This window comes from Hylobates moloch, unplaced genomic scaffold (assembly GCF_009828535.3).
Source record: "Hylobates moloch isolate HMO894 unplaced genomic scaffold, HMol_V3 SCAFFOLD_10, whole genome shotgun sequence".
Classification (NCBI taxonomy): Eukaryota; Metazoa; Chordata; class Mammalia; order Primates; family Hylobatidae; genus Hylobates; species Hylobates moloch.
The window spans coordinates 81,365,974-81,380,262 of NW_026652285.1; the positions used below are offsets into that span (position 1 = coordinate 81,365,974).

The 14,289-nt window shown below is 42.0% G+C and overlaps 1 protein-coding gene across 8 annotated transcripts in view; it reads right to left on the reverse strand.

Moving 5' to 3' along the window:
- The window catches only part of EPB41L4B (erythrocyte membrane protein band 4.1 like 4B), a 147,687-nt gene that overhangs the window by 57,660 nt on the left and 75,738 nt on the right, over positions 1 to 14,289 (reverse strand). For 7 of the 8 annotated variants that reach the window (XM_032164822.2, XM_058445454.1, XM_032164821.2 and 4 more), the window contains one exon: positions 13,749 to 13,813. In XM_032164822.2, coding sequence (XP_032020713.1) covers positions 13,749 to 13,813 — 65 coding nt within the window. Of the gene's footprint in view, positions 1 to 9,821; positions 11,945 to 13,748; positions 13,814 to 14,289 lie in introns of those variants that run through there. The other variant, XM_032164825.2, reaches the window with a different exon arrangement.

Here is a 14,289-nt window from a genome sequence, read left to right on the forward strand (position 1 = left end):
TGTGTGCCAAGGACAAGAAAAAGTCAGGAAGCCCTGCCACTAGTCCATACCCAGTCCCTTTGCCCGGAACTGTGGCTCTCCAATTGGGACTCTCTTAGGAGAATTCACTCAAGTAGTGTGTTTTTACAGCAGATGGTGTCAGCCAGAATCATTCCTCCTGACTGAACACCAGTGCTTTAATCATGCTCTTTAAATATTCACAGAGCAAAAAACCCCAAAAGCTAACATTTTTGAGTGCCCAGTACTTTACCATCAGTTAACTTAGTTAATCTTCCAACAACCATTTGAAGAAAGGACAATCATTATCATCTTCATTTTATACATAAGGAAAGAGGAGCAGAAAGACCAAGGAGCTTTCCTCAAGTCACATAGCTAGTAAATGGCAGAGCCGGGATTTGAACCCAGGTAACCTGGGCTCTCTGAATTGCTAGGCAATACTGCTTTGCCATGTGTTTGGAAGGAGCAATCTAATGACAAAAAAGGAACATGCATTGGCACTTAGCTTGGCTTTGCTGCTGTTTGCCTACGTTACCTTAGGTAACTCACTTCACTTATCTGGGTGGCAGACACTGCATTTTTGGACATTAAGCATTTGTATGCCAGGAACTACAGCTCAGTGATATAATTTGATCTGTGCCATGTCCGACTGAGAGATGAGAGAAAGCACAATTTACTCATTCTGGTTTCCCAGATAGCTGTCACTTATTTCAATTTTAATTTGGTAGAGACTAAACAGACTGATATATTGTTACATGTTCTTATTGAATTCAGGGAAAGCATACTATTTGGCAGCAAGTAGAGTCTATATTTGAAACACTGTATTTTTTCATAATGGATTTTCCGAAGAAAATTGTATCGACATCTTAGAAGTGTGATACATTATGAATGTTGCATCTATTAATTAGGGATGATTTCTTATAGCAACTTAGTGGTCTTATTTCTAAAAAAAAAGACTAGTGAGAAGGTTGACTCTACTTCATCTTTCTCTTCAGAAAAGGTCAAAATTGGCCACAAGTGGTGGCTCACGCCTGTAATACCAACACTGGGAGGCCAATGCAGGTGGATCACCTGAGGTCAAGAGTTAGAGACCAGCCTGGCCAAAAATCAGGGTGAAAACCCATCTCTACTAAAAATACAAAATTAGCCGGGTGTAGTGGTGCACGCCTGTAGTCCTAGCTACCCAGGAGAATGAGGTGGGAGAATTGCTTCAATCCGGGAGGTGGAGTTTGCAGTGAGCCAAGATTGCGCCATTGCACTCCAGTCTGGGTGACGAGTGAAACTCCATCTCAAAAAAAAAAAAAAAGGTCAAAACTGCATTTTTTGGGTGTAGTTTAGATTCCTTTATAGAGACTAATTGACACAAAACTTTTCCAATTTGTATTTCTTTCAAGAAATGTTCCAAACAATCAACTTTGCGAGCAATTCTGGTGCTAGCACAGTTGATGGATGAATCCATGCTAGATGGGGAGCTCTCAGTCTGATGATGATTAGCTACCTGGTGCCAAAGATGGCATCTTCTTCAACATACCAGCACTGCATAGAAACACAGCAGATCTTTATTCAATTAATTAGTTTAAGTGCATTAAATTTTAATTCTCCTTAGGTAATTTATCAAATCTCTATTCATAAAAGTTGCACTTTTGACATGAATTCCCTACTTGTTCCTAACTACATTATGTAGTCTCTGCAAAACTGCAGAGTAACATCCCACATCCTAAGGACTGACAAGAGCCTTTGGGGTTCAGTAGTTCCTGGGTCTGAGTCCTGTGTGAGGTAGGATAGGATATGTGCTTCCATCTCTGAGTCTGGAATTTTCTTTTGGCAAACAACTATCAAATGATTTCAATAAATAGGTGTAAGCAGGTCCCGACATTTTTCTGCTAGGAAGGCTGTTTTGTTGCGATGCTATTCTTGCTAGGTTTTGCAATGGCTTCCTTGTTGTGTGTGTGCCTTCACAGGTGTGCATGTGTGTGCAGTCCAGAGAATTACTATTTCATGAGTTGGTTTTTGTTCAGGGGCTCATGACCAAGTTTATTCAATCTTTTTCTTGACTAAAGAAAAAAAAAAAGCAATACAAATATAGTCGTTTTGCCTTACAACAGTCACTTCTAATAAGCTGAACTTTCCATTCTGGGTTTCTTTCTGTCTTTTTTTTTTGATGGAGTATCACTCTGTCGCCCAGGCTGGAGTGCAGTGGCGCAATCTCGGCTCACTGCAACCTCTGCCTCCCAGGTTCAAGTGATTCTCCTGCCTCAGACCCCCGAGTAGCTGGGATTACAGACCCCCGAGTAGCTGGGATTACAGCGTGTGTGCCACCACACCTGGCTAATTTTTGTATTTTTAGTAGAGACGGAGTTTCACTATGCTGGCCAGGCTGGTCTCAAACTCCTGGCCTCAAATGATCTGCCCACCTCGGCCTCCCAAAGTGCTGGGATTACAGGCATGAGCCACCGTGCCCGGTCACTTCTGGGTTTCTTACAGGTTTTTTTTTTTTTTTTTTTTTGCCTCTCATTTCTGTGTTCCTGTGCCTTTATTCTGTTTTTTCAGGTGGCAACAGCATTAACAGACTTTCCCCTAATCACTTCTTTAAATACATCCTCAAACAGTATCATATGAGAGCCCCCAAAGGGACAGTAAGACAAAAATAATCATTGTCATGGAAGCTCAGCTGTGAGTGTAAAATAATGTCCACATAGCAGATTCTTTGTCATCCTGTGCACTCTGGCAGAGCTACGGCAGACTCAGGCATGAGCTGGGAAGTGTTATTTTTCCACTCCCCAGACGCCATCCGCCTCACTGAATGAATGAAATTAAAACATTATTCATCCCGGAATGTAGTTCAGGTTAGATGAATAAGATGCATAATCTGTTAAGAGTAGGTTTTAGACATTCTAATTGCACAAGACACCAGTGTGAGCCAGAGTTGGAGCTGAACACTGGGTATGTGTTTCTAGGGTGATACAGATGAGGATTAATTTATTTTGGTATTCATTAGTGCTTAAAAATTTCCTCAAATGATCCTCTCTCTGTTCCCCAATTCTTGCAGGTTTTTCTGAAGCTTCTATTATGAACATACTTAGCCTCTGAAGCCATAACACTGATATGAATTTTAAGGGCTTGATGGTTTAATTGCCTTTAATACAGATAGTGTCCATTATTCAGCCAGGGAATGAAGCTGGTTGAGCATTAGCATAGCAACACCTCTTGCTTTTGAGGTCTCAGTGCAGAACGTGGATGTTTAAACCATTCACCATTCAGTAGGGGACGATTAGGAGGTTTCTGTGGGTTTCTTATAACATGAGCCTACAGGGATGTTCCTCTAATTATTCTAATCCTTTTTTAGCGGATGGCCTAGACTACAGCAGTTTTAGTATTTTAAATTCTGCAGCCTTTCATCCGAAAAAACCACAGGTGACTCTTGGGATGTGGCTGTAATTTTAGATCCAATATATTGGAACTTTAATTGTAACTAGAAGTACATCCATCCTTCCTTGGTCAATGCACCAGGGAAATTCATGATGTCTGGGTGGGTATCTAAGAAGCCTGAGTGGTAAGTTCTCAATACCCTCCCAAACAGGAAAGGAAACACAGATATTAGAAATCAATTCCTTTACCTCTGCTATCTTTATGTTGCCCACATTCCCTTTTTCAGCTCTGCAGGGCAGTATCATGCTGACTGTTACCTGAATTTCTGGAAACTTTTTTTTTTTTTTGAGACGGAGTCTCGCTCTGTCACCCAGGCTGGAGTGCAGTGGTATGATTTTGGCTCACTGCAGCCTCCGCCTCCCAGGTTCAAGTGATTCTCCTGTCTCAGACTCCTGAGTAGCTGGGGTTACAGGCATGCGCCACCAGTTCCAGCTAATTGTTTGTATTTTTAGTAGAGATGGGGTTTTGCCACGTTGGTCAGGCTAGTCTTGAACTCCTGACCTCAGGCGATCCACCAGCCTCAGCCTCCCAAAGTGCTACGATTACAGGCATGAGCCACCACGCTTGGCCTGGAAACCTACTTTCAAAAAAATGTCTGGTAAATATCAACTCATTCAAGCCTTCCCTTTCCTCACTATTATAAATGCTAAGATGACATGGTTAATTGTACTTCATCAGCCTGATCTTTATTAACGAGCATGACTCAAGAATAGCGGTTTCAGATGGTTCACAGAAAACATATAACAAACTGTCTTTAGAAAGATTAAAAGGTGCATAGACTTGTTCACAGAGAAATGTAATTAAAACAGAAATTCTGGATTTTACCCATCAGACTAAGTTAAAAAAAAAAAAAAGCTAGCAAAGGCTATGATTTGCTTCCTGTGAGGCCACAAAGGCATTGTCATAATTGCTGAGGGTGTCTGTGGCTGGGCGGAGTATAAACAGGGGAATATATTTGGAGAGAAATTTCATTAGACAATATCCAACTTAAATATGCACATACCTTTTGACCTGGATGCTACTTCGAGGGAATTTATTCTACGGATAGATTTGTTCAAGTGCACAAACACAAGGTACAAGAATGGCAGCACCACTGTAACTTGAGGGAGTTGATGCAGCTTAAATGTCCATCAATATTGATTGGTTAAATAAATATATGCTCGTTTATACATGGAGTAGCTCTAGATTGACAAGGAAAAATGCTAGCAATGTTTGCTTCCAAGGAAAACTGGGGAATAAGAAGGAGGAAAGGAAAAGTAACTTTTAGCTATTTGTATTTGAATTTTTACTACTGTTTGTATTATCTATCTTAAAAAAGGCAACAGGCCAGGTGCATTAGCTATCCCCTGTAAACCCAGTATTTGGGGAGGCCAAGGCAAGAGGATCGCTTGAGCCCAGGAGTTCAGACCAGCCTGTGCAACATGGCAAGACCCCATGTCTACAAAAGTTTTTTAAAAATTTAGCAAAGCATGGTGGTGCATGCCAGCTACTCAGGAGGCTGAAGTGGGCCATGATCACACCACTGCACTCCAGCCTGGGTGACAGAGAGAGACCCTGTCTCAAAAACAAACAAACAAAAACAACAACAAAATGGCAACAAAGCACAGTGGTTCCCTTTTATTACTAACTTTCCACTCAGTCTCCTAATAGTTAAAATCTTCCTCCAATTCGTCTAAGATGAAATCCCAAATTAGACAAGGTGGGAATGGAGCAGACGCTCTGTTTCAATTCTCCAAGCCTCTTGAGTCCCAATCGTACCAGCAGAATGGACTCTCAGCCATCTCACCAATTCTTTACTCTAAGTCAATTCTGCCATGTGCAGATGGGAAAGCATTGTCCACATTCTGCCTGGACAGTTATTTCCTAGTATTCTCGGACAGAAATATCATTTCTATTTCTTTTTTCTTTCCTCAAAAGATCCCCATGGTGTTTCTGCTCTGAGTTTGCTAGTTTCAAAGAGACATGTCTTTATATATGTGTTAATGCTCTTCCATCTGATCTGTCCTTTGGAACCAAACAACCCTTTCCCTTGCTAAACTTAGAATATACATCTCAAGCCATCAGTCTATTAGAAATACCATTTCTTCAGCTAGACTTTTTTTTTTTTTTTTTTTTTTTTTTTTAAAAAAGCCCCCCACTCTCCCCCAGGGGGGGGTGGGGGGGTGTGTTTTGGGCTCACTGCAACCTCTGCCTCCCTGATTCAAGGTATTCTACTGCCTCAGTCTCCCAAGTAGCTGGGACTACAGGCACATACCACCACGCCCGGCTAGTTTTTGCATTTTTAGTGGAGACGGGGTTTCACCCTGTTGGCCAGGCTGGTCACGAACTCCTGACCTTGAATGATCCACCTGCCTTGGCCTCCCAAAGTGCTGGGATTACAGGTGTGATTCACCACACCCGGCCTTGAGCTATTTTGAATCTCTTTGGCCTGTTTCTGTCCACGTGGACAGCTACGACCTTACATCTCAAAAACCACTAAAAATTCTTACCATCTAGCATCAAACACTGCACAAAACGTCTTTTGTATATAATGTCATTTATTGATAATTCTCTTATCAGTGAGATACTGGTAAATTCCACTTGGGGATGAGGAAAATGAGGTGTCCAGAAGAAACTGGCCAAAGGTCCCATGGCTAGTAAGTGGCAAAGCTGGGATTCAAACCGTGTGAGATTCCAAAGCTTCCACACTTAACCTAATCAGATAACTACGGGGCTCTTGTCCCTTGACAAAACCAGACCACCAAACTGTGGACCCTTTAATCCTTCTCTCATCTGCCTGGCAATGTCTTGCCATTTTACTTCTGTAAACTTCCATCTGTTTCCCAATCATGGGCTCCGGTCTTAGCCCAGGTGCTTAGACTGGTGTATACACACGCCATGTCCTTCTCCAACAGCTGGAATTCACTAGTCCCTTGCTTCTGAAGTGGGGAGGGTTTGATAGATTGCAGGGGGCCGGTTAATGATGAAATTAAAGCCATATAAAGAACCACTAGAATGCTCACATTCTTCTGCTTCATCTTGGGCCAAAGGAAGTGCACAGCTTTGCTGAGCAGACAGATCTAGTTACTTATTATGATGCGTCCATCCATTGACTTAACATTATGCCTATTAAAAAAAAAAAAAGTTGACCTCTACTCAAAGTTAAAATTGACGCATTAAAATAAGGATGAACACAAGCAGATAAGTAGCTTTGCTTTCCCAAAGTGAAAAGCAAACCTGGACTGCCCACCTCAGGCTGTCCTGGGCTGTTAAAATGCAGGATCTTGGGTCTTACCATTGACCATTTAGAATGCCGCAATCCACATTTTTAGTAAGTTGTCCAAGCCATTCTTTAGCTCCCTAATTTTGGCAGAAATGGGCCTATTTGCAGAACTATTGAGGATTTCTTTTGCTAAGGGTTAGTTGAATGTCCATTTTACGTTTGTCTTTTTGATACTCCCAGGGTTTCTTAAAATGTGCCATTTCTCATGTGCAAGGGACCTTTAACAGTGACTTGCTTTTTCTCTCCGCCCCCTTATGCTTCGCCTCTGCATCTGTCCACCGCCTCCTGTAGCGAGGAGTGGAAGCAAATCATCCTAGACCAATGTAGGGTATTTTCCTGGTACGTTTAGAAGACTTGGTCAGCCAGGGAATTGATTTAGAACTCTTAAGTTTGGGAAATACTGATCCGAAGGGATCAATATGGCTGTTCAGGGAGTTCTTTAATGAGCTTGGATTTTAAAGGACTAGTTAAAAGCTGTAAAGTCAAGGGTAACAAAAAGACTGTCATTACTCGTGTTCAGAGCGGGACCCAGTAGGCTGGAGTCACTGACCTGGAAGGATGGTGCAATATTAACAGGCAAGGAGGACTGAGAGGAATTCCCACACTGTCCTTATTCCTCCATCTTTGCGGTTAAGGAAAACCATCTTCAATAGAAATGGTAGACCAATAAATGAAATAGGCAAAAGGGTTTTGAAGACCAAGGTAATTAATTACCTGGCAGGATTTAGAGACTTCTGGCATGAATTACATCAATCAAATGACAACTGTCTATACACTGTTGCATGTCCTGAGGGACCCCAGAAACATGAATAGATGATAAACCAGTACATACCTGAGTTCCAAAATGTAAAAGTTAATTCCATTAGTTTTGGAATAGTGAGTGTGGTTTTACTGTCAAGTAATATTTCAGAAGACATTGCTCATTTGTGAGCTCTTTGGAAGGAAGCCATAGAGTGGATCGTCTCAAATAAGCAGTGGTTCATTAAGAATAATGTCCAATCTCTGCTTCTTTGAAAATGGGACTACTGTTGAATGATGCCTGTGTGGACAGGATTTTGACTGGGGGAGGGGTGGTACGGTGTGGAGAGGGTTGTTAGACCACTGGAGGGGGTGTGTCTGGGGAGAAGACAGTAAACAGCGTTATTAGATCACAGGTGATGGAGATGAACAAGGTTACCAGCCCTGGTGTGTGTGTGTGGGAGGTATGGACAGTTATGACTGGTAGTGGTGATGGTAGAGGGAACATGGTTACCAGTCCACACTGGTGGGGGCTGTATGGACAGTTAGCTACCTACCAGTGTGGTGGTAATGCAGATGGATAGGGGTTACTAGATGGCTGGAGGGAGTGGATGGCTCTCTGGTTAGCAATTAGATTTCAGTGGAGTGAACTGTTCAACATCATCTAGCAGTCTCATGGAGATGTGGATCCCCACGGTTGCAAATGGTGGGATGAAGGGCAAGAGGCAAGAGAGCACTGTGGTTGAGACCATAGGCTCTGGAATACAGGCTGCTTGGTTAAACTCTAAGCCTGAGCTTCCCTATCTATGAAAAACAGGATACTACCCATCTCACAGAGTGGTCAGGAAGTGAAGTGACACATGCAGAATGCAAAGCCTAGCATTACATGACTAGCCCCTACATATTAGTGCAGATTAATGTCTACCTTCTGGGGGTTCCAATGTCAAGTGGCTGGACTTTCTTCTGCCCTGTACAGCATGATACCAATGCCTCAAATGAGAACACAGTTGACACACAGAGTAATATTCAGATGATGAAACTGAATCTAGAAGTCACATGGTGGTCAATGTCCTACTCACAGTATGATGCCCCCATACTGGATAAGGTTGTTCAGATACCTTCAGACCAGCCCAGAGATGATGTATTATTGCCTGTAATCTGGTTAGACATCTCCTTTCAAATGAATGTGGAATAATCCATTTGCTGAGCAGACATTCATTGAGCACCTGCTATCTGTCAGGTGCTGGGGAACAAAGGCAAGTAAGACACAAAGCTCAGACTGATGCAGTGTACAGGTTCCAGGATGAGATAAACAAAAGAGCCCATTTTAATACAAAGCTGTAAGTGCAATGTTGCTATAGATGGGGGTAGAAAGGGAGGGGGTTATTACTGGAACACAGAAATTAACCCGATTTGCAGAGGTGGGGCCGTCACGGAGTCCCTGGGAGAAGATGTCTTGGGCAGAGGCAGACATTGAGCAGGAGTTAGGGGAAGGGATGGGAGTGACAGAATTCTAGGCAGAAGGAAGAGTATTTGCAAAGGCACAGATGTGAGTAACAGCAGGGTGTGGTGCGTGCCAGGAACCACAAGCAATTTGGCATTGAAGGATTTTCAACAGTAGGGTGAGAAATAGGGGATATATGCTAGAGCAAGAGGATGGAGACACAGAGTGGGGAATTCCACAGAGAGGCCCTTGGACATCATCCTCAGGGTAATGGCAAGCACTGCAATGGCACAGGCCGACTGTGGTTTAGAAAGATCACTCTAGTGACTGGGAGGAGCATGAGCTTGTCAGGAGCAACTGGAGTCAGGGAGATCAGGAAGGACACCTCTGAGCCAGAGAAAAGATGCTCCTATGGGATCCATGCCAGTAAGAAGAGGGAGGAAAGCCCAAGTATGAATACCAAGGCAGAGGTGAACAGACCTAGGTACTGTTTGGATATGGGTGGCAACAGGGAGAAGAGTTGTAGATGATGTATACATTCTTACTGTGGGTAAAAAAGGGAATTCAGGCAGAAGAAAAGTTTTGTGGGAGGAGGGTAAAAGATGATCAATTTGATTTTTGATAGGTGGAGTCTGAGGTGTACACAGGACACCCAAGTTGAAATGTCAGTCCAAAAGTTCACAGGACAGTCTGGGTTACAGAGGATGGTTTCAGAGTCAACAGCATTATAAAATCATGACAGAATGAGAAGATTTGGGTAGACTGTGGTGAAAAGAGCAGTGAGCAGAAGAAAGACCTTTAGAAAACACCAACAGGTAATAGGATGGCAGAAAAGGAGGCTGTTAAGACTGAACTGGTCAACTGCTGTAGAGAAAGGTCCACTAAGTTAAGGAATGAAAAGTGTACACTTCATTTAACAATCAGGATGTCATAAGTATGCACACTGGTGAGGCTTCTTGGTTGCAGACAACTGAAACCACTCAAGTTACTTTAAGCAGAGAGGTATTTATTAGAGGGTATTAGATGGCATACACAATTTCCAGGAGCCCACAGGTAAGGGTTTGGATGCCTTCCTGCCAGGAAGAGCACAAGTAGCCAGGACAAACACCCACTTTTACAGGGCTATTACTGAGGAAATCCCACTGCCACCACTTCTCTCTACTCAGCACCTGTGACAGGCAGGACGACCTTCACCAGAGTTGCCCCAGCTGAAGAAAGGCATCAGCTGCTGTGCCTATAAGATCCACTCTTGCCAAGAGCAGCCTCATTCTAGGATGATCTTGCTCCACCCACCTAACTGAACGCTCACCTTCAGACTTCCAAAAGCCAACTGTTCTGTTACCAAGGTCATTCACAAATGAGACTTCTGCATAGCAACAACAATCAATAAAAAAAAATGAAGATGGAGTCAAAAAAAAAAGCAAGAATAATCTTTATTCCTTGGAAACACATTTGTAAAAATGCTATCAATAAGATGAAAAGATTCAGAACACATTTATTTGTATGCAGCACATACATTGAGGATCAGAACGTCTGCTAAAATGGAATACACCTGTAAACAAATACCTCAGGGAGAGTTTATAGGTGGTCAGCTCCACTGTGCAAGGTACGCAGCTGATACCTTCTTGCTGAATAGATTTTTGCAGTAGCCAAAAACGACCAGATTTTAGTAACAAAATATCTCAAAGGATGTCAAACATTTTTTAGAGGGCCTAACATGGGCAAAATTACAATTACATATATAAAAATGGCACAAGAATCAACTGATTTCACAGAAATACTAATAAAACATTTCAGGTCTATTATTAAGAGAAAAAATGTTTGACTCAGGGCTTGAAATGGGGGAAATAAATATTTTGGTATAAGCTTTAACCTAAAAGACAACATATTGATTTCTGGTTCTACAAACAGACTAGGGCAACACCCATCTCATTCTACTCTACAGAATGCTTTGGCACAACTTCAAGAAAACCTTACATGCTTTCATTTGAGCCATAAATGATCTTGATTGCACGTTGCTTTTTAAGAGTGAAGTCTAGGGTAAAAACCAATCCCCCAATTCTGACAGCGTGTATTCACAATTATGTCTTCTGAAATCATGCAAGTTAGCAGCACCAATCATTAAGACATTAAAAATTATTCTCATACTTGAGCAGCAAATTCTATCAAAACAAATGCTATGCAATTTAAGATTAGTATGACTGCTTAAATTCAAAGTAGCTCAACTGCTTTAAGATGTGAAATTCAAAGTCCCCCTGTATTTATATAACATCTAATAAGTTATATACTTTATTTAGCTTCTGAAAGGAGTAACTCTGTCAAGGAAGTGGGTATTGCAGTTTTCCTTGTGATAAAATTAGTTTGAATGTATGTCCTCAACCTAAACAAAATGAAATGTTAACAAATTGCAGAATTTCAGAGTTGGAAAGGACCTTGGAGATCACTTAGTCCAACCCTCTCTTTTCAAATGGGGAAAATGAGGTCAATGAAGGGGAAATGACTCGTCCAGGCCACACTAGGGAAACTGGACCCTAGCAATCTCAACTTCTACGATAGGAATATATGCTGAGCAATCTTCCCAAGCTCTTCTGGTTTTATTTGCTCCCATTAATTAAATAACAAAGAACATCAGGCACATAGTAATACGATAAACATAGACTTTGACTCCAATTTTAAAATCAGAACATCAAAATGATTCCTGAGCCTTTAACTACCTTCATTTTAACGAGAATGCAGTCAACAGTAAATTATGATAAGCTATAGTGGTTTTATCTTCAAATATTTACATGGACACCGAAAACACCTTTCAGGACTACTCCTTAAAGACACTCGTACAAACACATCCATCCATGTGAGGCCAAGACACTTTTCATGGAATGCAATGAAACTATGAAGGTGAATGGAAGAGAGATGCTTCAGTCTCTCAAAGTGCAGTCATGAGTTTATCTCGATACATCATACTTTTTTGCATCCCTCCTAAGTTCTTCTGGTTCTGGTCGTGGACATAATCAAAATGGCTGTCATCTCCACTGGCCGACGCTTTCCAATGAGACCTGTCATCCTGAAAGGATGGCCTGTTTTGTTTGCAGAGCGAATGGTTAGTGGGAGAATGGAAGAAAATGCAGAAATGTAAGTGAAACAACACAAGCACAAAGGAAATGGGGCAGGGGGAACCATGAGCCATGTGAATGGGGATGGCTATGAATGGAAATGAATGGATTTCCTATGTGAGAATTTTAAAAGTTCAGATGCAGATCACCTATGAACTTCCAAGCAGAGCAAGGGTCTGTCTATGGTCAAGTCATCATTTCTCAAAGGGTGTCTCATGGGTCAAGTCCGTCTGGAGAAAGCTCAGTGAAGCTGGAAAATGTTCCATTACTACATGGCTGCCTGGAGGCATGCCAGTGTGCACCATGAATGCCTCAGGCAGCATTTGTCAGAAGTGTTGGACTAACAAACTCTGTTTTCATGGGGTATCTTTGTAGAGCTTGAAAATACACAAAATGTTGGGCCCCACCCCATAGATTCTGATCCAGTAGGTCTGGGGTGGGGCTGAGAATTTGCATTAACAAGCTTCCAGATGACACTAAAGCTGCCAATAGCAGGCCCACCCCAGAGAGGCACTGTTTACAGCTTTCCTCAGAAGGCCTGCTGCTAGGCCATGCCTCAGAAGGAAACTAATTTGATAAAACAGGCAATGATAAGCACGAACTTTTGTAAAAACAATGTTAATTAAAATAGCGTTTCTATAAATCTCTTCTGTTTCTTATGTCTGAAGAATAAAGAACCTTTGAAACACAGCAAGATTTAGAATTATTACTCCACTAACCTGATCTGCTTTAAAAAGTTAAGTGACTACCAAGTGTTTATAAACAATCACACTTTAGGGTTACAAAATTCCCCAACAAACTTTTTCCTGGCCTTGCTCTAAGTGGGTTTATTTCCATCATTTTATTCTCCATACTTTCTCAGAGAAAGGCTAGCAACCTCACCTTTATGCAAACTGAACTTGCCAACTATGTTTCTGAAATAGCTTCACACATAAACACCAATTAAGACTGATCTAAAATTCAAATCTTAAAAGGAACATTTGCTTTCACAAAGCTAGCTTTTTAAAAAAAAAAAAAACCTGTCAAGCCTAACTATAAACACAGTCCAGCAGATGCCAGTTGGCTTAGAAAGGATTATGGTAGGTTGGGGCCAAGGTTGGTAAATGGCAGCCCTCGGCCCAATCCCACTGTTTTTCTATATCAGTTTCATTGAAGCACAGCCATAGCCTCTCATTTATGGATTGTCTAGGGCTGTTTTCAAAGCACAATGGCAGAGTTAAGGAGTTGTGACAGCGACCACAAAGCAGAAGATATTCACTGTCAGATCCTTTACAGAAAAAGTTTATTGACCCCTCAGTTTAGGGAAAAAATATCTATTGCCACAAAAAGCAAACCCATTCCCCTGGCCTGCCCCCGCAAAAAAAAAAAATCCTCAAAAAACAAAACAAAACAAAACAAAACAAAACCCATGACAACAAAATCCCCAAGCTTTCATCACATTTGAAGTAAACAAATTCTCAGGACAGAAAAATGTTACTTAGAAATTTTCAGTAACATCTTGAACACAAAACTAAAAACCAAGAATATATGAGATCAGAATGATTTTTAAAAATCAATTCATTTTTTATTTCACAAAGCATAACTTTGATACATCCACACGCCTCACTGGCTACCTTTGCTTTGAAAATTTATTCATCTCAGCCATGACAATGCATCCCTTAAGGGTTATTTCTGATGCAGACTTTCTACTCCTAACTAAGCAGAATCTGAACTTTTCTAGAGAGAGGAGAGCTTTCGAAGGTGCAGATCTGGAAGCACCAGCACTTACCTGACATTTGGAGAGTGAGGATGCCACCGGGGCTGGCTGGGATGGATATTAGGATGATACTGAGGCTAGAAATAAAACACCGAACTTGATTATTTGATGACCTTTTAATTTCAATGGTCCTCATTCACTTTCTCTGTTACTGGCATCCACCCAAGGGGCTGGGGGACTAAGAATGGAAAGGCTATAGACCCTGGCTAGGGGGTGGATGTTTCCCAGGATGATCACGTTTCCCCCTCTGACAAAGGCTGGGGGCTGGAACCCAGCGCCAGTTCTTGCCCTCTCCAGAGGAGGCTCCCTGTGAAGGGGCTGGGAAGCTGCCCTTAGAAGGTGACAACACTGGCCTTGAAGGGGGTCGTCCAGAATACCAGCAACAAGCTGTATTCATCTTCCCAAGGGAAGAGGCGGAAGGTGTCAGAGAGATGGGGAGAGTGGGAGGCAATTTCTCTCTTCAGAAACAATTTTTGTCATTGCTGAAAATGACAATGACCATGTGGAACAGTTACATCTGCACACAGACAAGGACTGGACAGGGATGCTAAGT